Source organism: Palaemon carinicauda, chromosome 39 (genome assembly GCF_036898095.1).
Source record: "Palaemon carinicauda isolate YSFRI2023 chromosome 39, ASM3689809v2, whole genome shotgun sequence".
NCBI classification, from domain to species: Eukaryota; Metazoa; Arthropoda; class Malacostraca; order Decapoda; family Palaemonidae; genus Palaemon; species Palaemon carinicauda.
Window position 1 is genome coordinate 46,459,449 of NC_090763.1, and position 24,535 is coordinate 46,483,983.

At 41.6% G+C, this 24,535-nt stretch overlaps 1 protein-coding gene across 3 annotated transcripts in view; it reads right to left on the minus strand.

The window, feature by feature from the left end:
- Window positions 1-255: 255 nt before the first annotated feature.
- LOC137631161 (microtubule-associated protein futsch-like) overlaps window positions 256-24,535 on the minus strand; it is a 33,750-nt gene continuing 9,470 nt past the window's right edge. For all 3 annotated transcript variants that reach the window (XM_068362866.1, XM_068362864.1, XM_068362865.1), the window contains one exon: window positions 256-8,646. In XM_068362866.1, coding sequence (XP_068218967.1) covers window positions 589-8,418 — 7,830 coding nt within the window. In that variant the 5' untranslated portion in view covers window positions 8,419-8,646 and the 3' untranslated portion in view covers window positions 256-588. The remainder of the gene's footprint in view (window positions 8,647-24,535) is intronic.

A 24,535-nucleotide genomic window follows, 5' to 3' on the forward strand; every position in this document is an offset into this window, starting at 1 on the left:
TTATTTACACTGCGACAGAAATTTCATCGGCTGTATTCCAGCCATCGCTGTACAGTACTCCGTCTCCTATATATAAAGAGCGAATGGTTTGTATTCAAGCAGGAACAATTTTTATTGTAGCATCTAACCTTGATTATATCCAGAACTCTTCAAAGAGGATAATAATTACATTAATTTCCTAAATTCATAACATCTACAAATACCAAAACCAGATCAAAATAACTGGTTCAAAAGCAAAGAAATAATAAAGACAAATTCTCATATCTTTTTATTAGTCTCACAACATATTCAATATTGCAAGTAAACTGTACAAGGGTAAAGAGAAGGGAATACTGTACAAAAATATCATCTCGATACACAATACACTGTATTGATTTATCAAAAACAAAAACCCTTTTTGAGTTTTTATACTGAATACTAACCTGCCATGATTTTTTTATACAAAAGAAAAAAAATAATTCTGGGAGCATTGCGAAAATATATATTAATTCTTTTTATCAAGTCCAAAGTAATGAAATTGAAATAAGGAACAATTAAGACGTTTCACTTACAAATAAAACAATATCTACAAAGTAAAAAAAGTTACACTTACGAATACTTATCAAATATTCTGTCTTCTAACATACCATCATTCCAGTCACATAACTGATCTAAAGGAAAAGGAAAACTATTCACTCCAAACCATTGTTTGCTTTTAATAAGTTTAATTAATCTCACTAAAGTTCTAGCTCGAAGACCTGATTGTCTTGAACCATACGCGAAGCCCTCAAAGTTTGGCGAGGCTTCCAAATAAGACATCTGGGATTTTTCAGACGTGATTTTACTAGAATGACAGGTTGTTTGCAAAGGATGAACCTCGGGGACAGTCACTGTCTTTGGTATTTTCATCAAAGATCTTTCTTTTTCTATCCTCTTTATATCTGTTCTTTGATCAGGTGGTGGTGATTCGAGCTTTCTTTTGTTACTTTTCACTGGAGCAAAGAAAGTTCTAATGTCACTACTAGTGACAGAATATAATTTCAATTTCCTTCTCTTGAAACTCGGCGGACTATTTTTGTTAGAACTTATACACGGCGGACTACTAATGACTTCCGAAGAATCTATACTCTGAAGGTTTGGTTTGACATCACTAGTGCTTGGAGATAAAAGCATACTGGAAGATTCAGCCTTGTCAGGACTAAGCTTGCAGTTAGGTTCACAAGGCATACTAATACTTGGAGTGACAGGCATACTGGAAGAGGCTGCAATGTGATGGTTGATCTTACCATTCACTTTGGAACTAATACCACTAGGTACAGTCAAAGGATTGGCTTTCAAAATTCTCTTTGGATTAGAATCAACACCAGGCATACTAAGCTCACTAGCAGAATCAGCACAGGGAGATCTACTCTTCCTAAAGGCATCTTTAGAGCTAGGTGTACTGGGTGAATCAGCAATCAAATAGTTAGCTTTACTAGAAGTGCTTGACTTAGGACTGACTTCCCACCCACTTGCACCCTTCTTAAGTTTCAGTTCTGTATGGTTCTGGACTGCGAAAAATGACCGAATATCTTTCATGTTCGCAGGTGGACTTCCTAGTCTTGCTTTCTTAGCGGGAGGAGATTTGAGAACAGGGGAGAAACGGTTTTCTGTTAATTCCACCAAGGTGTTCATTTCACCATTCTGCTGGTCGCTAATCATAATTTGTGCTTTCAGTTTGGCTCCTCTTGGCTGCCATTCACGATCGTCATGCACCGACTTGACAGGCTTTGGGGACTTAATGGAAACTCTAGTACCTGTACTATTGGAGGATACTCCACTAATGTTTGGACTGACAACTCTAGCACTTGAGCAAGTCTTTTCTTTCTCACTTTTCGCATGATCGCCGAATGTGTCGGGTGACCCATCAGCCTCCACACCCTTCTTAATATCTGTAAGACCTAAACTAGAGCATACTACATGAGAATCAGTAACGCCTGTCTGCTGATCCTGAATAAGTACTTGAGCAATAAGTTTTGCTCCACGGCCTAGCCATTCCCGAGGTGGAGATAATTCAGGGGAAACCTTCGAGGGAGACAAGAGACCTGTAGATTTGGGCGACTTTCTTTCCATCTCAGAATCAGCATTATAAGTCTGCTTATTCTGAATAAGTACAGGAGTTTTAAGTTTAACTCCCCGGCTATTCCTTGGTGGTGAAAATTCTTGTGGAATTTTCAAGGGAGACAAGTGACTTGCAGATTTGGGTGAACTTCTTTCCATCTCAGAATTAGTAACACCACTTTGCTGATCTTGAATAAGTACTTGAGCCTTTAGTTTGGCATCACGTACATGCCATTCTCGAGAGGGTGACAATACCAGTGTGGTTTTCAAGGGTGGAAAAGTTTCTGTAGATCTGGGTAAACATCCTTCCCTCTCACGTTTAAGGCTACTATATTTTTCTTTAACACTGGGCAGGGAACTATTACCCATCATTCGTGACTCACAAGAAATATTAAAATCTTCAGAAGTTTTTTGTGTAACAGAAGTGACACAGTTAGTAATAGGGACTTCTTTAATGGAAATTTCTGCATCATTACTAACTTCTGCAGTTTCTTCAGGCATTTTATCACCCGTATTTCCATCTTTACACGTCAATTCATTTATGTCTGCAACATTCTTAGACACTTCTCTCATTTGTAAAACACCGATGGTAACTTCTCTTTCATCTGTCTCCCCTGAAGAGTCCACATTTGCAGGATCTTCTTTTTCTGTCTCCCCTGAGGAGTCCACATTTCCAGGGTCATCTTTGTCTGTCTCCCCTAAGGAGTCCATATTTACAGGATCATCTTTTTCGGTCTCCCCTGAGGAGTCCACATTTACAGGATCTTCTATTTCTTTCTCCCCTGAGGAGTCCACATTTGCAGGATCATCTAATTCTTTCTCCCCTGAGGAGTCCACATTTACAGGATCATCATCATCTGTCTCCCCTGAGGAGTCCACATTTGCTGGATCATCTATTTCTTTCTCCCCTGAGGAGTACACATTTACAGGATCATCATCATCTGTCTCCCCTGAGGAGTCCACATTATCATCATCATCTATCTCCCCTGAGGAGTCCACATTATCATCATCATCTATCTCCCATGAGGAGTCCACATTTGTAGTATCATCATCATCTGTCTCCCCTGAGGAGTCCACATCTGCAGGATAATCTTTTTCTGTCTGTGATGAGTTCACATTTACAGGATCATCATCTTGTGACTCCCCTTTGGAGTCCACATTTGCAGGATCATCTTTTTCTGTCTCCCCTGATGAGTCCACATTTACATCAGTCAAAATTCCTTTTTCAACTGTCTTTTCCATATTGTCTACAATATTCGAAATGACATTTTTCTCAGACCCATCACTAGGGTCTACCGTGGAATCCAGGATTTTCAATTGACCATTATCTCCACCATCATAATTACTCACTTTGCATTCCGTCCCTTCTAGGACGAGGTCCAATTCACCGACTTCCTCCTTACAAAACTCTTCAGTGTGCTTCACACCAAAATCAAAGTTTTTCAAAAATTCTGAAATTTTATCATCATTTTCTTTGGAATTATTCCCAAATTTAAGCTCCATCAATTCATTCTTTTCATGACCTACCAACGGAACTTCCTCCCTTTCGACTATTTTCGGAATGTTCTTTTCTATCAAACCTCCATCCAGGCTAGGTTCAACATCGCCTTCTGTCACCTCACTAATGCCTACTTGTAAGTTTTCAGTTTCATCTACAAACACATTAGCTGCTTGATCAAATTCCTTTCTTGTGTCATCAAGTCCAGATTCACTACCCTCATTCATTTCAATTTCTCTCTCTTCCAATTCATTAAGTGTACTTTTTACTTCTTGACTGTCATTTCCATCAACCAATCGCTCATGAATTTTGGGGGTACTTTGAACCCAATGTTTTGTATTTTCCTCACAATCAAATAAACACCCTTCGAATTTCTCTGAAAGTTTTGATTTCTCCTTTTGTAATAAATTCTCAGATTTCTTCAAAATACCTTCTGCAGGAGAGGCCTTTTCCATGTCACGACTTAACGGTATAATTTTTCTAACAGACGAAGATAATTCTCCAGGCGACTCAATGACTTCATCAGAAAGATCACCTTTTCTTAGGGAGTAAAAAATATTTGCTTGTTCCTCTTGCTTCACTGTGATCGATATCTCTTCGTCAATTTTAATTACTTTGTTAAGTCGTGAACTTCTACAAGGGTCAACTTTATAATTTCTTTGTATTACTACTTCTTCCTCATCTTCAACTGTATCTTTACTTTCTCCCAAGACGCTTTCTTTACTACTAGTCAAATCCTCTTCTGTACAATTTTCTTCCATACTTTCACTAAAGGAGTCTAACGAAGAAAGCTGGTTTTTAGCATAACTTCTACACTCGGAAGCTATGGAAACTAAGACTGCATTCACATTGTCCAATTCCTTAGCATTTTCTAGACTGTCTGACAAATCAAACTTCGTTTCGTCTTCTTTGTTCTCATCGTGACTTTCAGACTGTAGTGGCGTTTCAACACACCCCGTTCCCTCCTGCGTTTGAGAACCTTCTTGCTGTGTTTTCATACTTATTACTTGATTATCATCTCCAAACAAATTACAAACCTCAGATGCAATTTCCTTGCTACCGATCTCAATTGGCTGCCACTGCTTATCACTTACCAGAGCACTTTCCATTATTGCATCTTTAATATCTTGCTTTTCAGCTGAAATTTCACTGTCCTCTATACCACGTTCTACACGAGAACTGTCTTCGATGTCTTTCTTTGGTTTCTTCACTTTTGTAATTTGTTGCAAATTCAATTTCTGCGATCCATTAATTTTACATGAAATGAATTCATTGTCATAATTTACTTTTGGGTCTTTTGAATTAAGGTCGTCTGTTAAATTTCCTACGTCTCCTGTTTCTTCAACACCTAATAAATCTTGCACACCGTCATCAGCTATTTCGCTTAACTTTTCCCAGTCATCATTGGTACTGGTTTCGTCACTGGTTACAATGGCTGACATTTCATTATGATCACTACTTCCATGCTTTACATTACTCATAATTACTTCGTTCTGGCTACGATCACTCATTTCACTACTACATAGTACATCAACCACACTTGCATCTTTTTTATCAATTGCCATACCTGTCTCTTCACTTTCGGTCTCTGAAATCATTTCAATCGGTCTGCCTTCATCCTCCAGTTTCCTAATATCAAGTACTTTTGCACTTTCATTAATATTCACTAGCTTTCCTGAGCTTGACTGATCAGTTGTGTCCGATACCGACCGTTCAGTCCTGAGCTTGGGTGAAGATCTTTTATAACTTTTATCAGTAGCAAGACTTTCAAGCCACTTAGAACTAGGTCTTCTCTCTCTCATCGGTCTATTTCTTATCACACTAGGTACATTTGTAATATCAAAGTTTTTGCCTTTTATCACAGAATTTTCTGCCAGTGTCACCACAGGCATCAATGGGTTTTGTTCTGACACACTTTCACTGGTGCTATTGGAAAGAGATCTCCTTTTCCCACTAATAGACACATCACTATTTCTCTCTAATGTATTGCCACTATCTTTATTATCTGGACTACTATGAAACACCACTGTCGTTTCCAGTTTTTGTTCTGAGATTCTCATTCCCTCACTGTTATGCGCTGTCCTACACGAAACATCACTTTCGCTTTTTAACCGACCTTTCCTTTTGGATAAACGGTTATGAACATTATCACTAATATCACTAGAAAGAGAGTCAGTTATGCAACCTTTTCCATAAGGAACACTATCTGCTGACCGGGTACGTACCCTAATATTATCTAAAACACTTGTGTTACTTTCTCCAGATTTAGTTTCTGAATCTTTAACACCTGAATCACGGTCTTTAGTCTGAGCAGTTTTTTCTAGGCAGTCATCATCAAATGAAAGAGCCACCCTGTGCTTCGCTGGGAACTTTTTAAGGCCCTTTTTCAAGTCCTGTACCAAGTTTTGGAATTCTAACTTAATAGGAGATATTACTACTTTCAACTCCTTGTTACAGTCAATATTTTCTTCTCTACCTTGATTAGGAAACAGATGCTTAACCTTCACAGCTGTACCTAATTTCAAACTACCAGATACTTTTCTGGACCTGGATTCTTTCTTAACTTCAATTTCAGCACTTGTCCATTCTTCATTCAAGAGTAAAGGCATCTGTTCATCTTTACTTTCACTATTGTAACGAACACTACGCCGTCTTACCCTCACACCTTTGGAGCTTCCAGAAGTACCATCCAATTTTGCGAGGGGAACATTCTCTTTACTATCTCTTGTAACATCATTACTCGACACTATTGACCCTATACTTTTGTCCTTCAATGCTCTCTTAGGTCCAGTATAAGACTGTACCTCAGCATTGGCAACACTAGTTTGCTTTTCAACCGGAGACATCTTAGGCTGTCTCTTCTTATTTCCCGGAGATTCATGATTACGTCCAACACCCTTCGGACTCTCTATAATACCCTGATTCTCTTTGCAGGTTACCGCAAACTTATTATCAGGTGTAAGTTTACACACCTTCCTAGGAGACATGTTCACCTTCTCCTTCACTGTCAGGATTGGCCTAGGAACAAACTTATCAAGCTCCTGTACATTTGGAAAGAGGAAATGACCAGGATTCACAAACACAACATTATTTGAATCTGTGACATACCCAATTTGGTTGGTAACATCACCAAGAGCAGAATCCCCAACAAATATAGCATCCATGCTAGCGTAAACTTTAAAATCCGGGTTTTTGGGCTCTGTGAGCAAAACGGATACTTTTTCATTAAGAGAGGAAAGAGTGAACAAGTCTAATTCTACAGTAGGAACATTTTCCTCCTCTTCAAGCTTGGGAGATAAAACTGGTTCATTTTTCACATCCTCAGGACAAAATTCATCAAAAAGTGTGTCTAATCCAGACAGATTGGAAGTACTCTCTTCAACAGCTGGTTCTCTACGCGGACGCCCAACTGGCCTTTTCTTCTTCAACACTCCACGCTTACCTTTAGGCGTCTGCTGAGGTGTCTTTGGGATAGATTTAGGAGTGTCCAACTTGTTCTCTTTAGACTTTCTGCTATATTTCTTTAGAACCGGGGTATTTGGACTATTTTTCTTGCCAACCTTAGGAGAAACACTTTCACTGCTTGCTAACGCACTTTTAGCTTTTTTCCTCACTTTTACTTTAGAAGTGAGAGGAGTTTCCTTATTAACATCACCTTCTGGTTCCAGCACAGGTTTCAAAACTTGCTTTCGACATTTTTTCTTAGCCCCAGGCTTTGAATTCCCCGGTTTCCCATTACAACCACTTTTTTCACTAGGTACTGTAACTTGGCTGGGCTTTGATTTTTTGGCTAAAGATTCTTTCTCTTTCTCTTTTTTAATTTTTTCTAAACTTAAAGCAAATTCTTCAAATATATCTTCACTATGATTATAATTTAAGAATGCAAACTTTTCATTTGATTCCTCCAAATTCAATCCTGACGGCTTCTTTTTGTTGCTTACGCCTTTAGTTCTGGCATCAGAAACATCAGTTTTTCCACAAGGAGATTCAGATGTCGGTGCATCAGCACCCTTAGTCTTCTTTTTCCCTTCCAAATCTGTTTTTGGTAACGACACAGTCTTATTATTTGAGCTCTTCTCAACAACCTTGAAGGTTCTACATATTTTTTTATTAACATTTATCAATTGGGGTTTCCCTTCGTCTGCACGAAGCTGGCCCTTCATTTTTGATAGCTTGCCTGTACTTGTAGTAGCTACAATGTTCCCCCCACTGATCTGCACAGTAGTTAAACCATTGATAGTCTTAGCAAATGGAGAATTATTCTGCACTAACGCACTACCAGAAGGTAAGATTTTGCGAACACCAGCATTACCCGACAAAGGTTTTCCATTCTTCGCTTCAGATGCTTTCGCATTGGCCTTCATGACGATTCTGGACCCATAAGTGACCACAGGCACAGAATTAGATGGTAACTGCACAGCCTGTCGCACAATGACTTTTCCTCCTATTCCTCCAGTGGAATTCTGAAAACGAATATTTGGGTAAATATTTCCGCCCGAGGTTATGAATTTAAGTGTTGGTTTGCTAACGCTTGCAATGGGAACTGACATTTCATTATTGTTAGATTTACTAGTAGGAGTGCCAACTACTGACTGTCCTGCAACCACAGTTTGACCGCTGACTTTTATCACATAGCTTTTCCCCGACTTGAGAGTAGTCTCTCCGTTATCATCACTGGAACACTGACTGACTGAAGTAGGCACTCCTCTGGCATTTTTGTTGACTTTCACGATACCATGAAATTTTCTAAGGTGCAGAGACATCCCATTATCCTGCACCCACATAGAGCACAAGGTACACCGCAGCAAACCCATTTCATGTAGTTTAAATTCGTGTACCATATCCGTGTCAGCCTTCTCTATAAGGTGTGACTGGTACTGCAAAATGTTGGTGAACAAGCTATTGCAGCACACATGGAAGGTTTTTTCCACGTCCCCAGCACCAGGGAGGGGTAGAGCACTTGACTGATAGAGATTGGCATCTTCTGAAGGAACGGAAATTGATCCCTTAACGGTTTTTAGAAGGAAGTTGATGGGCGACGCTTTCCCTCCATCAGGGGCCAAGGTATTCTGAAAGTCAAGAGAAAAGTATTAATAATGAATGTACAGATAACGAGATTACTTTTTATTTTACTAAGAAATTTAATACAAAAGTTCTGCACTGTTTTTGAGAACCATTTATTAAAATCTCAAAAGCTTTCCTTTATATTACATGATCAGATTCAATTACTGTACAGTGCTATTTAGTACTGTAATTAAAATTTCACTGCTAATGCCGATCCACCATCATCCTACAAAAAGAATTTAATTGTTTTGCACTGCAAATCATTATTCATTTATGTACTGTATAATGTTTCGCATAAACAATATTGATACCAAACATCAAAAGTGATATAAAAATAAAGAACACTGTCATTGCTTTTAAAAATCATTTAGAAACAAAACTTGTCAATAAGTAAGAATAAGTACCACCAGTCCCCTAAATATTCTCTGAAGTGTACCTTTGGTCAATTGCAAAGATTCCTGCCTATCACTTTTCACTCAATTCTTTTGGTCTTTTACAATTTACCTCCTTTTTTTACCTCATTTCTCAACCTACAATCTTCAGAACTCTCTAGTATAAACTTGACTCTTTAAAATAAAATTAATCTAAATATTTACCAAAGTACACGTCTGTTTTTCCTCTGAAAGGAACACTTTGACCCCTTAATTTAAAGCATTTCCTACTGGGTATAATACTACCGCTTCCCCTAATACTCCCCAGCCAGGCAATGTTAACCCTTTTACCCCCAGGCTATTTAGAACTTTCCAGCCCTTAACCCCCAGGGGGTTATTTTTTTCCCAGCACATTTTGCAGTATATTTTTTACAAATTGCTCTAACAGCCTTAATTTTTGTCATAGAGAGGTCAGGTTGGTCTCATTCTCTTGGAAAATGCCTGAATTTTCTCAAAAAATTATCAATATGAACAATTTTTTTTTTATAGCAGTTTTTTGCAAGGACGTACCGGAACGTCCATGGGGGTAAAGGGATGGGTTTTGTGAAATGTACCAGTATGTCCTTTGGGGGTAAAAGGGTTAAAATAAAATTAATCTAAATATTTACCAAAGTAAACGTCTGTTGCTCCTCTGAAAGGAACACTTTGACCCCTTAATTTAAAGCATTTCCTATTGGGTATAATACTACCACTTTCCCTAATGCTCCCCAGCCAGGCAATGATAACCCTTTTACCCCCAAAGGACGTACTGGTACGTTTCACAAAAGACATCCCTTTACCCCCATGGACGTACGTCCTTGCAAAAAAATGCTATAAAAATTATTTTTTTTTTACATATTTTTGATAATTTTTTGAGAAAATTCAGGCATTTTCCAAGAGAATGAGACCAACCTGACCTCTCTATGACAAAAATTAAGGCTGTTAGAGCAATTTGAAAAAAAATATACTGAAAAATGTGCTGGGAAAAAAATAACCCCCTGGGGGTTAAGGGTTGGAAATTTTCAAATAGCCTGGGGGTAAAAGGGTTAACACCTCCACAGGGGTGACCTTGGTAAACAGGGCTACTTTAGTTCAAGTTGGTCATTATTTTATAGGAATGACCAACAAATATGGCATCCATGCTAGCATAAACTTTTAAAGTGGGGTGGTGGGTGGGAAACACTTATGAACTTTGGTAAGTATTGAAATGCTTTCATTCTAAAAATGTTCATCTTATTCAATCTTCTATAAGTTCATTATTGATTCCTACATTGATACAAAAGGTGTGATAGTGGAAAAGTAGCTAAGATGTTGACCTTCAAGTAATGAAAGATAATATTGTAAGATCTTACTTTCTTCTTATGAATCAATTTCGGAACAGCTCTTGGCAGTGAGAAGCCTCTCCAAACATATTTTGCATAGACTTCAGTCATCCTAAGTCTCTCACCTCTGGGATAACATTACATACCTAATAACCTACAGTCTTAAAATAACAAATTTGAAAGTAATTTGCATTTTTCTAAACAATACAAACCTGTAGCTATTTATAGGGATTGTCTTTCGGCAATGCTGGAGGACTAGCCATAAGACTACAGGTAGATCTTTTAAAGTGAGGTGGCAACATCAGAACCGGCTACTTAACAGAAGTAGTGAGGGGTAGTGGGGGTTGCTGGCTACCTCAATCCCTCACACACCAGTGAAACCACTTTCGATTGCAGGGAGGACTTTTTAGGGGGACAGGTGATGGCGGGAAAATTTGTATAAATAGGTACAGGTTTGTATCTTTAGGAAAAATACAAATTACTTTCAAATTTGTCATTTATTCCGACATTAAATAAATGAAACAGAAAAGGGGACCTCTCCTCTCTACGTTCCTCCCAGCCTGAAAAGGGACTCAACCGAGTTCGGCTGGTACTGCTAGGGGTGCCACAGCCCACCTTCCCCCGTTATCCACCACAGATGAAGCTTCATAGCGCTGAATCCCCTACTGCTGCTACCTCCGCGGTCATCCAAGGTACCGGAGGAAGCAGCAGAGCCTACAGGAACTGCGTCACAATCACTCGCCATTCATTCTTATTTCTAGCACGCTCTCTAGCCTCTCTCACATCTATCCTCCTATCACCCAGAGCTTCCTTCACTCCATCCATCCACCCAAACCTTGGCCTTCCTCTTGTACTTCTTCCATCAACTCTTGCATTCATCACCTTCTTTAGCAGACAGCCATTTTCCATTCTCTCAACATGGCCAAACCACCTCAACACATTCATATCCACTCTAGCTGCTAACTCATTTCTTACACCCATTCTCACCCTCACTACTTCATTCCTAACCCTATCTACTCGAGATACACCAGCCATACTACTTAGACACTTCATCTCAAACACATTCAATTTCTGTCTCTCTGTCACTTTCATTCCCCACAACTCCAATCCATACATCACAGTTGGTACAATCACTTTCTCATAAGAACTCTCTTTACATTCATGCCCAACCCTCTATTTTTTACTACTCCCTTAACTGCCCCCAACACTTTGCATCCTTCATTCACTCTCTGACGTACATCTGCTTCCACTCCACCATTTGCTGCAACAACAGACCACAAAGATAGCATATTAAAACCTACCGTAATTATCTGTAGTCTGACTGCTCTATATAACACCTAGGTCATGAGTTTATGCAAAGTTATTCATATTAGCTATGCTTATCCATATAAAACTCACCTAATAAGAAGTATGTTTTCAACATGATCACAATCATTGCTTTCTTTATATATGGTTGCAAATGACTAGGATTTTACATTATTTATAACCCCCTTTACCCCCAGGCTATTTGGAATTTTCCACCCCTTAACCCCCAGGGGTTATTTTTTTTCAAGCACATTTTGCAGTATATATTTTTTAAATTGCTCTAACAGCCTTAATTTTCGTCATAGAGAGGTCAGGTTGGTCTCATTCTCTTGGAAAAATGCCTGAAGTTTCTCAAAAAAAAAAAAAAAAAAAAATGTAAATAGCAGTTTTTTGCAAGGACGTACCGGTACGTCCATGGGGGTAAAGGGATGAGTTTTGTGAAACGTACCAGTACGTCCTTTGGGGGTAAAAGGGTTAATCACTTTGTTCCTTCACACATGCTAAGCACTGTATGAATAGATATAGAAAGAATTACAAAGCAAATATAAAGATGGTAAACAGTAAATGCTCTACAGCAACTATAAACATCATTATTTTTTTCAAGAATCGATACGATTCTATATTACAGGATTGTAAAATATAACGGAACTTTTATCATTACACCAGCCGATATACAATTAGTTAGGTTGTAATGATTACTTGTCAAAAATATCCTAAAATCATCATAACCTAACAAGGAGCACAGTATCCCTTACAGGCCCAAGCAGGCCTGTGATCCCAACCTCCATCCCCATCCCACTATTAACTGACAACCAAACGACCCACTACCCAATGCGAAATGCCATGTTGCGTGATAAAGTTAACTTTGATGGTTTATAACAAAATAATAAAGAGGATGAGGGATAAAATATTTGGATGATATATGCACATAGTTACTACAAAGAAGTTGGTGATGTTTTGTATTAGAATCTGAAGCATAGCATTTTTTTCAAGATAGCTGCAACACCAGACTGCTGTATAATGACATTACCATATTTTTTGGGTTGTTAAACCTGTCAGACCTGTATTTTCATATGCCACTACATCCAAATTTGAAGAATTATCTAAGGCTTGTATGTGTTGGCAATATGTATTAGTGCTTATATCCCTGACATGAGCTCTAGGTCGATGAGTAGGAGGATGATCAGGATTCAAAGCAAGGTCGATGACCTTACGAATACAGGCTGAAATAGTGTTCTTTGTGATCCTCCTCTTGACCCTCCCTGTGCTCACAAAAAGCACTGACACACGGGGACGAGCTGCTGTAGTGAGTTTAAGATAATATCTCAAACACCTCACTGGGCAGATCTGTGACCGATAGATTATGATCTTTGCAATAAACTCAGGGACGAAGCCGAGTGTCAACTCCCAATCCCATTGAATGGCCAACGTCCTAGGATAGACCATGAAGTTCTCTAACTTTCTTTGTCGAAGCTAAAGAGAGCAGGAACACCGTCTTCAAAGTGAGATGCCAATCCTTGGCCTGGCGTAATGGTTCACAAGGAGGGCCCGGCCCTTCAATGACTGAAGGACTCGAACCATGTTCCAGGAGGAGGTCAACTTCCAACTGGGGGCAAGTGATCTCATAACTTCGTATGAGAGACAATTCCAACGAAGGTAAACAAGGATCTACGCTACTATAGGAAAGGTGACATCGCAGGAAAGAGATACCCCTTCCACGACAACAACAATGAAAAACTGTCCACTTTACCAGGTAGACTGGAGTAGAGGATCTTCGGAGTTATACAGACATCCTTTTCGCAAATAGCTGTGAAAAGCCTTTATGAGAGAGGAGAGAGCCTGAAGTTCAGGGACGTCGCAAATAGGTCCAGTCAGGGAACCCCACTAAGTCAGCACCTTGTTGGCTATCAGATGATTCAAAGACCATTCAGAGCCCACTATCTTGAGTCGCTTTGCTTAGGTTGTCGGCAAGCATACCTATCTTGCCCGGAAGACAGCGTCTACTGCTAGATGGCATAGGGGCTGCGAAAAGTTACTACCTTGTTTGTTTATGTAAGCCACTATTGTGGTGTTCTCACTCATCAATACCACAGAGTGACCTACCAGGAACTGTTGAAACTGTTTCAGGGCTAGAAAGGCAGCTCTCATTTATAGGAGGTTTATGTGCTGGTACCTTTCGGACTCGGACCTAAGCCAGGACGCCGTGTGGTGCAGCATGTGGGCCCCCACCCTTCTTTTGATGAGTCTGTGTAGAGCATCAATTCCAGGGGAAAGAAGAGAATGTCTATCCCTCAGCAGAGGTTCTCCTGTCACCCCCCAATGAAGATCCATCCTCTGATCCCTCCCTATGGAAAAGAGAGTATCCGGGGAGCCAGTTGGCTGGTTCCACCTGTATTTCAGTTCCACTGAAGAGATCGTATCCTGAGGCGACCATTGGGCACTAGATGGACCAGGGATGCCAGGTGACATAGAAGACACAACCACAGTTGGGCTGGGAGCTCTTCTTGCCTGAGGAGGGACTTGCCACCTCCCTCAGCCGGCGTACTCTATCGTCTGATTGAAAGATTGTCTGAAGATTGGCGTCGATTATTATACCCAGGTATACCAGTCTTTGAGAAGGTTACAGAGATGACTTGGTGGCGAAGAAATGTCGTAACTGAGTTTGCCAGAATCAGCCAATCGTCGAGGTAGAGAAGAAGATGGATGCTGATTTTGTGAACCCAAGATGATACTAGAGCGAACAGTCTCGTGAAGACTTGAGGTGCTGTGGAAAGGTAGAAGCACAACACTTTGAACTGGTATTGCCTGTTCTCAAGTATGATCAAAAGAAACTTCCTTGAGGACAGATAAATTGATCTAGAAGTAATGTATGCATCTTTGAGATCCAGGGTGCACATGAAGATATTACCGCTAGAGAGATATTGGATCCTTTGACTGGCCTTACAGTACTACATTGGATCCTACTCTCTGGTAACGGTTCCTTTTCCCCTTGCCTACACATACACTGAATAGTATGGTCTATTCTTTACATATTCTCCTCTGTCCTCATACACCTGACAACATTGAGATTACCAAACAATTCTTCACCCAAGGGGTTAACGACTGCACTGTGATTGTTCAGTGGCCACTTTCCTCTTGGTGAGGGTAGAAGAGACTCTTTAGCTATGGTAAGCAGCTCTTCTAAGAGAAAAACACTCCAAAATCAAACCATTGTTCTCCAAGTCTTGGGTAGTGCCATAGCCTTTGTCCCAAGGCCTTCCACTGTCTCAGGTTAGAGTTCTCTTGCTTGAGAGTATACTCTAGTACAATATTCTATCTTATTTCTCTTCCTCTTATTTTGTTAAAGTTTTTATAGTTTATATAGGAAGTACTTATCTTCATGTTATTGTTCTTAAAATATTTCATTTTTCCTTGTTTCCTTTCCTCATTGGGCTATTTTCCCTCTAAGAGCCCCTGAGCTTATAGCATCCTGATTTTCAAACTAAGGTTGTAGCTTAACAAGCAATAATAAAATAATAATAATAATAATAATAATAATAATAATAATAATACTGTACAGTAATACCTAAATCTTGAATGGGGTTTGTAGGACAAACCTGTTCAAGTTCGAGAGATCGATGACCGGTCTCCAGCCTCCAGATGCCTTCTTGACAAGAAAGAGTAGACTGAAAAAACCTAGGGACCCATCGGAGACCTCTTAGAGAGCACCCTTCTCCAACAAGGCCTGTACTTCGACTTGAGGGGCCAACTCCTTTGCGGAACCCTCCCGTATCAGCTTGATGGGAATGGATCCCGAGTCAGTGGAGGGGGAGATAGTGTGAATGGGATGCGATACCCTACAAACATCACAGAGATTGTCCAAGGATCTGCCTCGAGCTGCATCCACCTCTGCAAGCGGTATTACAGGCATCCACCCACCATTGGGGTAGAGAGAGGAATGGCTCCCCTGTTGGGAGCAGCCTCTATGCTACCCTTTCCACCTCTACCTCCTCTGGAGGATCTGGAGTCCTTTTGGTCTTTAACAGGAGAGAGCTGTCGTGACACCTTTTTGGAGGACCCTGCTGTCCTACTGGTCAAGGGTTTGTTGGACTGCGACTGCTTCTTGGGAGGTGGAGGAGCCTTCCCATAGGACCTGGTTGTTAAGGCCATTTAGAGGAGGGAATCCTTGGTGGATTTCCTCCAATATTCAGCCGACCTCTCGACGTCTTTTGGGCTGGAGAGAGGTTCCTTCTAGAGAGGAGTTCCTAAGCCTGGACACCTTTGCTCTATGAATTTGTTTATGGAACCTTTCTTTCAATCACCGCATCTTATCTTTTAAGGATCGCATTTGCCCGCAGGTTGACTAACTGGTGGGAAAGGAACACCAAGGGCCGAGTGCCGGACAAGAGAGATGTTTCCAGATTTCCTTGTACTTTCCTAGGTCCAGTCTTCCGTCCGTAAAGATTACCTACTGAGCCCCACCATAGGTCCAGCCAGGAAGCAGCCTGTATGGCATACTTTGCTACCTTTTTCATATTGATGAGCTCAGAGGCTGAGAAGGTGCCTGAAAGACTGGCAAGTCTCCCTATGGGGATGTCTCACTCGAGACTCCAGAGAGGGATCCAATGCCAAAGCCAGAATGGGTTCGCCTTCGACTTCTTAATGCCTCCTTAAGCCTTTAGACCAGGGCATGACGGAACTGGTCTTACGGGGTCTCTTCGTACCAAATACATGGTCCAGGACCATGTCCCTAACTTTACGAGGAGCTACTCCTAGGTTATTACTCCATAATAACCCTCATGCAGGCAAGGACTTGCCAGAAGGAGGGCTCAAATTCACGTTGATCCTCTTCAGACTGGAACTTTCTACTCGCTGCCTTGGGAAAGTTGTCCTTGTCAGATTCCAGGAAATCATCCACTTCCAAGCTATCACACTCTAGCCTTCTCTTGCCCAAGGACCACATGCGCCTTACTATTCTTTGGGCTGTCTTATTATCCTTAGGTTCCCCGGGGCATGGCAAATACTCCTCTGCAGTGAAGGTTTGGAGGGTGCCTGCCATTTCCTAAGGACCTGAACCTCTCTTGCCTGATGTTTTTCATCCTCTGGAGGGAGGCCATAGTTCAGGGGGAACTACTTCAATAGGAGATGGCCTGAACGAGGACACTCACAGAACCAATATCTCTGCTCACCCTAGGGTGAAGGATGTCTGCGTATGGAGGGGTCTGCTTCGGCATCCTCCTCCTCCTCCGTCTAGCCGTGATGACTGGAGTAAGTTCCAGAGGGTTAAGGTCTTGCACCAAAACTGAAGCACTTTTGGGCCTCTCTTCAGTTTCCCGATGTGAGAGAAAGGAGGCAGTGGAACTGGGTCCCTAGATGGGGCAGGTAGCTTCTTGGGGTCAGAGGGCAAGACTGAGGAAGAATGGGAAACCAACCTCTCCAACAGGATGACCAATGTAGAGGGAACCACAAGCTTTCGTAAAGGATGAGTCTCTACCAGAGAATTCAGTCTCTGCCATGGCGACTGACCGCCTTAGTCTGTCAAACCACGATGACTTTTCTCCCATACCTGATAGGTTCAACGTGTCCTGAAGGCGGCCAGGTGGAGAACGTTTCCTCAGAGGGAGAGGCCTCGAAACCTGGAACTGTAGAGAAGTTGTAAGAGGAACAGGCATCATCTGGTCCTCCCTTTGAAGGCTTCATAGAGCAATCAGGAGAGATCAGAATGTCTGCATACTTATACAGTGGATGTTGGAAACCGTCAGTTAAAGGGACGGGATGTCCACTGGGTACCGTTGAGGTCGACGGCCCTTGAGGGGGTTCTTCACTCGTGAAAATTCCTGATAACCTCGCAGATGCACGTGAATGCGTGCGCGGAACATATAATTCACGCGCAGGCGAGCATGATTCTCAAGTCAAAGACGGTGATCGTGGAGAAGATGCCCTAGGGGACCTTCGGTGATAGGGTGAGCCGCGAACACGCACTTGAGATGAAAGGTGGTAGTGCATTGAGAAGGCAAGCATTGCACTGGCGATCAGTGTGTTTGTGAGTGTCGGAATGGTGAACCCCCAGAAAGTAGGCGACGCATAGGCGAACGACACAGGAGAGCGTCACATCAGGGATGATCATGAATAGAGAAGCGTAGGAGAGCGTCGGGCAGGAGATGTTCGTGATCCAGTACACGCAGAAGAGTGTCGTTCATGAGATGTTTGTGAACTAGGACCCACACGAGAGCGTCGCTCAGGAGATGCACTTGAATGAGGATGCGTAGGAGAGCGTCGCCGAGAGTGATGCATAGGAAAGTGACGCGTAAGAGAGCATCACGTAGGAAAGTTACACGTAGGAGAGAGTTGTGTGGGAGATCAAAGAGAGGACGAGTGAAGCGTTGGCGATCAACGAGCTGGAGAGTGTTGCATTGCAGGAAGATGACTATCAGCGCGATGAGATGATGAGTGATACGCTGGGGAGCGTTGCATCAGCTATCGGCGAGAAGGAGCTGGCGATCAACGAGCAGGAGACTGTCACGTGGAAGATCTAGAGCGTCGTCTGGAATGACGAGACGGCAAACAACACACGGGAAGGCCTTGTCCTGATGAGCGGCAAGCAGAAGGCGAGCGTGAAGTTGATGACCGACGATCAGAGGAGCGTTGACAATCACAAGATAATCGATGATCCCAAACAGGAGAATGACGAGAAATGAGTCAATCTCGTGAACTGTAGCGCTGCCTGATGGATGACATTCGAAGAGGACTACAATCTCTGGAAGACGATGAAGTCCAAGGATGGTGGGAGGACTCATTGTCAGCAGGAAGACGTCGAAGGGGCTGCGAACGTGTGTGAAGGTACAAACACCAGCTGGCAAGGGCGAGAGATGGACTTCGCAGACAGCCAGCGCATCCACAGAGGAGAGCAGCAACAGGAACAGGATCCCTCTGGACACCACGCTGAAGGAGTGCTAGTAGGTCTTCCTTGGAAGGAGGCCCAGCCACTTCCAACAATGGCCAATCCTGCAGCACCTCTGTAAGTGAAAAAAGCTTGCCCGATGGCAGGGGCACAAAGGTGCTTCTCTAGAGCAAGAAATAACATCTCCGGTAGCCCAAAGTTTCCAAGGAGTTATACGGTCTGCGCTCCTACTCGTCCAGCCCTCAGAAGTCAGAACAAGGAGGAGCTTTGGAAAGAGGTCAGGGGGTGATAGAAGTTTGAGGTTTCTTCTCCCTTGAGGAAGACTCCAAGGGCGAAGTGTCTTTCTTCAACCTTTCCCACTGGGAGGCATGCCACTCCCTACACTCATTGCAGGTGGAGCCTTGCATACAACACCCTCTACAGGTCAGATACAGAGAGTGGGGGTTGGTGTCGACCGAGGACATGAAGGTGCCTCAAGAGAGCCCTTAAGGTCCTAGACATACGACATGAGGAGTGTCAAGAACAATCACACCCGAAAGAAAGTAAAAATAAAAACAATGGTCTATATGGCCAAGTCTTTAGGAGCAGAGATTGGAAACGTCCGTATTCTCCCAAGCCAAAAGAATAAGTGGTGAGATATTAACACTGTGTGAGTGAGTGGCGGTACCCGGTGAGAGTGAGAACAGGTGTAAGAAATGAGTTAGCAGCTAGAGTGGATATGAATGTGTTGAGGTGGTTTGGCCATGTTGAGAGAATGGAAAATGGCTGTCTGCTAAAGAAGGTGATGAATGCAAGAGTTGATGGGAGAAGTACAAGAGGAAGGCCAAGGTTTGGGTGGATGGATGGAGTGAAGGAAGCTCTGGGTGATAGGAGGATAGATGTGAGAGAGGCAAGAGAGTGTGCTAGAAATAGGAATGAATGGCGAGCGATTGTGACGCAGTTCCGGTAGGCCCTGCTGCTTCCTCCGATGCCTTAGATGACCGCGGAGGTAGCAGCAGTAGGGGACTCAGCATTATGAAGCTTCATCTGTGGTGGATAATGTGGGAGGGTGGGCTGTGGCACCCTAGCAGTACCAGCTGAACTCGGTTGAGTCCCCTGTTAGGCTGGGAGGAACGTAGAGAGTAGAGGTCCCCTTTTTTTTGTTTTGTTTCATTTGTTGATGTCGGCTACCCCCCAAAATTGGGGGAAGTGCCTTGGTATATGTATGTATGTATATGTATATTGTCAATGGTACCAGTAAACTGTATGAGAAAGTGATTGCACCAACTGTGATGTATGGATTGGAGTTGTGGGGAATGAAAGTGACGGAGACAAAAATTGAATGTGTTCAAGATGAAATGCCTGAAAGTAAGGCTGGTGTATCTCGATTCGATAGACTTACAGTAGGGTCCCGAATTATGCGAGAATTTGGTCGATTAATGACCTCGTGTAAATGGAAAATCGCGAATTTCGAAACACACAACTAACAGAAATAATTCCATTGCGGCCATGGCAACCAGCAATTTGCCTATTCAAATGTGTTTACTACCCATTTCCAATACTTTCTTTGTACTATACTGTATTTCTTTGTAATATCAAATTGTTCTTGTAAATAAATAAAACATTTAATATACTTTAAAGTTCTAATAACTTGAAAAATGGTTAAAATTACAACCAGGATAAGTGTAAACACCATATATTTCCCGTTATAACACAACCCAAAATACAGACAAATTTTAATGTTTGTCATATTTATTGTATAATACAACTGGTGAATAGCAAAACCATCACTTTATAGACTAGCTTGTTGTATGATTGAAAATCCAGAATTATCAAAATAAAGACAATTTTATATCATGCGTTTCCTAAACACGCTAAAAAGCACAATAGAAAACGACAACCAATGTTTTGTTTACGTTTATCTCTGATTACAACGAAGAAACAAACGCATTTATACATCTGTGTTTTTGAATTGACAGCAATTTTACCAAGTATAGATTATATGTTGAATTTGTTATTACCAATGTTTTAATTATTTTTTATTAGAACTTTCAAATAAATGAAATGAATGCCATTTATGAAATGTTTTTCTTTATGATGCCGCCTGAAACGGAAACCTTCCATTTGTTTACACTCCATCTTCGATCATAATAAACAAACGAATGCATTAAACACACATGATCTAAGTCATAACTAATGATATTACAAACCTTTAGTAAACATTATGTTATTACAAATATTTTACTTACCGTATCCATATAAATTCCTAAATTTGTAGCAAAGCTGGAAATTTTTTTTTCCTTATGCGTTTTAATCCACAATAGCAAACTGCCGCTAATGACAGAGTGATAACTTACGATAATTCTAAACTGTTACGAAAGATAATTGTCCTTTCCATATCCAAAATACTTTTCCTAACTTCAGTTATAAGTCAACTTGTACCCACCTCAATTATGGATCCATATGCAAAAAAGCTAAAAGAAGAAAGTACTAGGCCTATTTTTAAAGTCACCGAACAATTAGGTTACCGCTATAACGTTCGATGTGAGAGAGAGAGAGAGAGAGAGAGAGAGAGAGAGAGAGAGAGAGAGAGAGAGAGAGAGAGAGAGAGAGAGAGAGAGAGAGATGGTTTTAAAGTACTAAACAATAAATATGATAGGTTATAACACATTGGTGTTTATGTAATATTAACTGTATAGATGGTTTGAATAAGTTAAGAAATGGTGTAAACAATTCTTTGTTATTGTATTCGCGCGGAAGCTAGACATCAGCTGATGTGATCACAGCCAAAAGTAAAACAAAAATAAGTTAGCAATACTCGATTTTTAAAACACACCCGAAATTTAACAACATAAGTACATGTTTTATTATAGCGCAATTGACATTTAAAGAGTAAAAATTTTCTGGAATAGAATGGTGTTTCCTAAAAAATAGTGGTTTGCGGACGAAATCGGTTACCGTATTTTAAGCTATGATTGAAATGGATGTATACACGGTATAATTTTTTCGTTTTGTATTTAATTGACACTTCAAGAAAACCGATTTTGGTTTCTTCATCTATTTGTAAGTATTGTATAACGAGAGAGAGAGAGAGAAAGAGAGAGAGAAAGAGAGAGAGAGAGAGAATCAGCTGTTGTAATTGAATGTCGTGTTTTTGTTTCGTGTACCCCCTGAAGCGAGGAATTGATCGCCACAACTAACAATATTCATGTTAATTTTATTCTTAAACTCAAGTTGCCATATGTGAACTATGGTTTTATTTCTTACGGAGAGAGAGAGAGAGAGAGAGAGAGAGAGAGAGAGAGAGAGAGAGAGAGAGAGAGAGAGAGAGAGAGAGAGAGAGAGAGAGAGAGAGGGATTTCTGCCATCAAATCTCTCTCTCTCTCTCTCTCTCTCTCTCTCTAGATTTTATTTTACCGTCTACTCTACAAAACCAATGTTTGCAAATCAAATGTATACTGTTTAAAATATGACAAAATATTGACGACTCATTACCGAAGTTTAGGCTATTCACTGCCGATAAACGAACCCAGTCTACTCGTGAAAACCTTGAACGCCCAGAGGGAAAAATAAGGCTTTTAAATATACTGTACTAAACAAAAATAATGCTTTAATATACCATCATTAACACTACCATTACAATTATCGTAAGGTTGGAGAAAGATAAAGATTGCCGAGAACGTAACCACATTTCTGTTTACATTTTGTCAGCTGGACTCGCACAGTTAACAGTTGATTTCATTGTTGATGTGGAATTTTATCCTTAAATAGGCTATTCATTATGAAATTATGTTAATGAAATGTAATGTTAATATTGTTTTGTAACATTTATTATAAATCACCGTATTTAGGGCTACCAATATACTTAAAAAGACAATAGATTTGATACATTTTGTAGTGCTTGACTCGCGAACTTTGAACAGCCTCGCAGATACAGAAAATCTATTTTTGAAAAATAGCGATCGCGGAAAAGGGGAATCGTGTAATTCGAACACGCTTAATTCGGGACCCTACTGTAGGAACAAAGTAGTGAGGGTGAGAACAGGTGTAAGAGTCTAATTACCAGCTAGAGTGGATATGAATGTGTTGAAGTGGTTTGGCCAGGTAGAGGGAATAGAAAAAGGCCATCTGCTGAAGAAGGTAATGAATGCAAGAGTTGATGGGAGAAGTACAAGAAGAAGGCCAAGATTTGGGTGGATGGATGAGTGAAGAAAGCTCGGGGTGATAGGAAGATAGATGTGAGAAAGGCAAAAGAGCATGCTAGAAATAGGAATGAATGGCAAGCGATTATGACGCAGTTCTGATAGGCCCTGTTATTTCCTCCGGTTGCCTCGTAACGACTAAAGTAGCAGCAGTAGGGAGTTCGGCATAAGAAGCTTCGTTTGTGGTGAATAACAGAGGAAGGTGGGCTGTGGCACCCAGGCAATAGCAACCAAGCTCAGCTGAATCCCTTATCAGGTTAGGAGGAGCTAAAAAGAAGAGAGTTCCCTTTAGTTCTTTTTTTTTTTTGTCAGCTACCCCCTCCCCAAATTGGGGGAAATGGCTTAGTAGTAGATAACTAGTTAGAAATTACATTTACCATGTACAAGTCCTATAAGGGGTGTTGAAAGCCCTCGAGAAGGGAGATGATGTCCTTCTTCTCTGACTCCCTAGGTTTTGCTACTTTGGAAAGAGCAGGAGGAACTTCTGCCACATTGGTACAGGGTTCTGGCCAGCTCAGCTCTATAGGCGAAAGCTTATAGTTACAGTATATGTAAACGTGACTCCCCTCGAGGACTTCGATCCCGTTTGTACAAGGATGCACCTTACCCCCAAGGAGGAGTGCTTGCCATTTAATTCCTTTTCCTCCTCTTAGGAATGATTGAAATCAATCCTAACCTCTCCAAGACTGGGTCTTGGTCAGTAGGTGCCTTGGTCTACAGGTACTTGTGATAGCTCGAAGACACCTGAGGCTTGGGAGCGGCTAGATGAGGAGTTTGCCTAGCGTCACTGCTATGCCTGGACTCAGATGGGCCATTATTCCTTTGGGAGGATTTCAGCGGGATGGTGGGAATGCAGGGGGAAGGAGCTATATGGTAACGGGGGGTTGATCCTTAAACCGCCTGGACAAGATCCAGGAACCATGGATCGTCCGTCGAGTACGGCATCGTTCCTGAATGAGCACCCCGTACCTGCTTCCTAGACTTAGAGGGAGTACCCTGGAAAGGAAGGGGGAGAGAGGATAGAAGCTCATGCCCTTCCTTGTACAGTACTTGTCTTCCCTTAGGAAGTCGGGACAGCCAACCTGTCCTACCCCCATGAACAACCTAAGAAGGAAAACCTACCATCCTTTGCGAAGGAACTAGCCGTTCCTCTCCCAAAGTAGACCAACTATAAGGTGAGCTCTGACAAGAGGCACTTGAGCGTGCACCCTTATCAGTTTGCACAGGGAAGATGTAGTATACCTGTGCATTCTCCCTTTCCGGCATTTAAGAAAGGTAGAACTCACCTTTCCTCAAGACAAGGTTTCTAGTGCTAGCAAGTCTACATGGTAGGACTCACTAGAACGAGCAGTGGGTGTAGCAATAGTGTGCTCGCCATCCTCCTTCAGAGGAGCTTGCCCTCTCTCCTCGCTTGGTGGTAGGATCAGCAACACTGTGCAAGACTCTTCCGCTGGAAGTTGGTCAGTGCACTTGCTCACTAGCACGTCTAGAAGATAAACTCTTCTACGTACAATACAGTACTTGTCTTTTCCCTAACAGGAGAAAGATGTGCTGTCTTCCTTTCCCCTAAGGGAGAGGATGGGCAGGTGGTTGCTGAGCACTTGCATGCAGGCAGCAAAGCAGGTTCCTCCTCATGAGAAGACCACAAGAGCAAGCTCGCTAGAGCTTATCCTTACATAGTGTTTAGCGCTAAGTTGTGTTCTACGGACATGATGACAAGGAAGAGTGATCGCAGGCAATTGCCTCCCACCATCATCGTCCAGCTCCAAAAAGCTGCATTCTGATGAACTAGAACA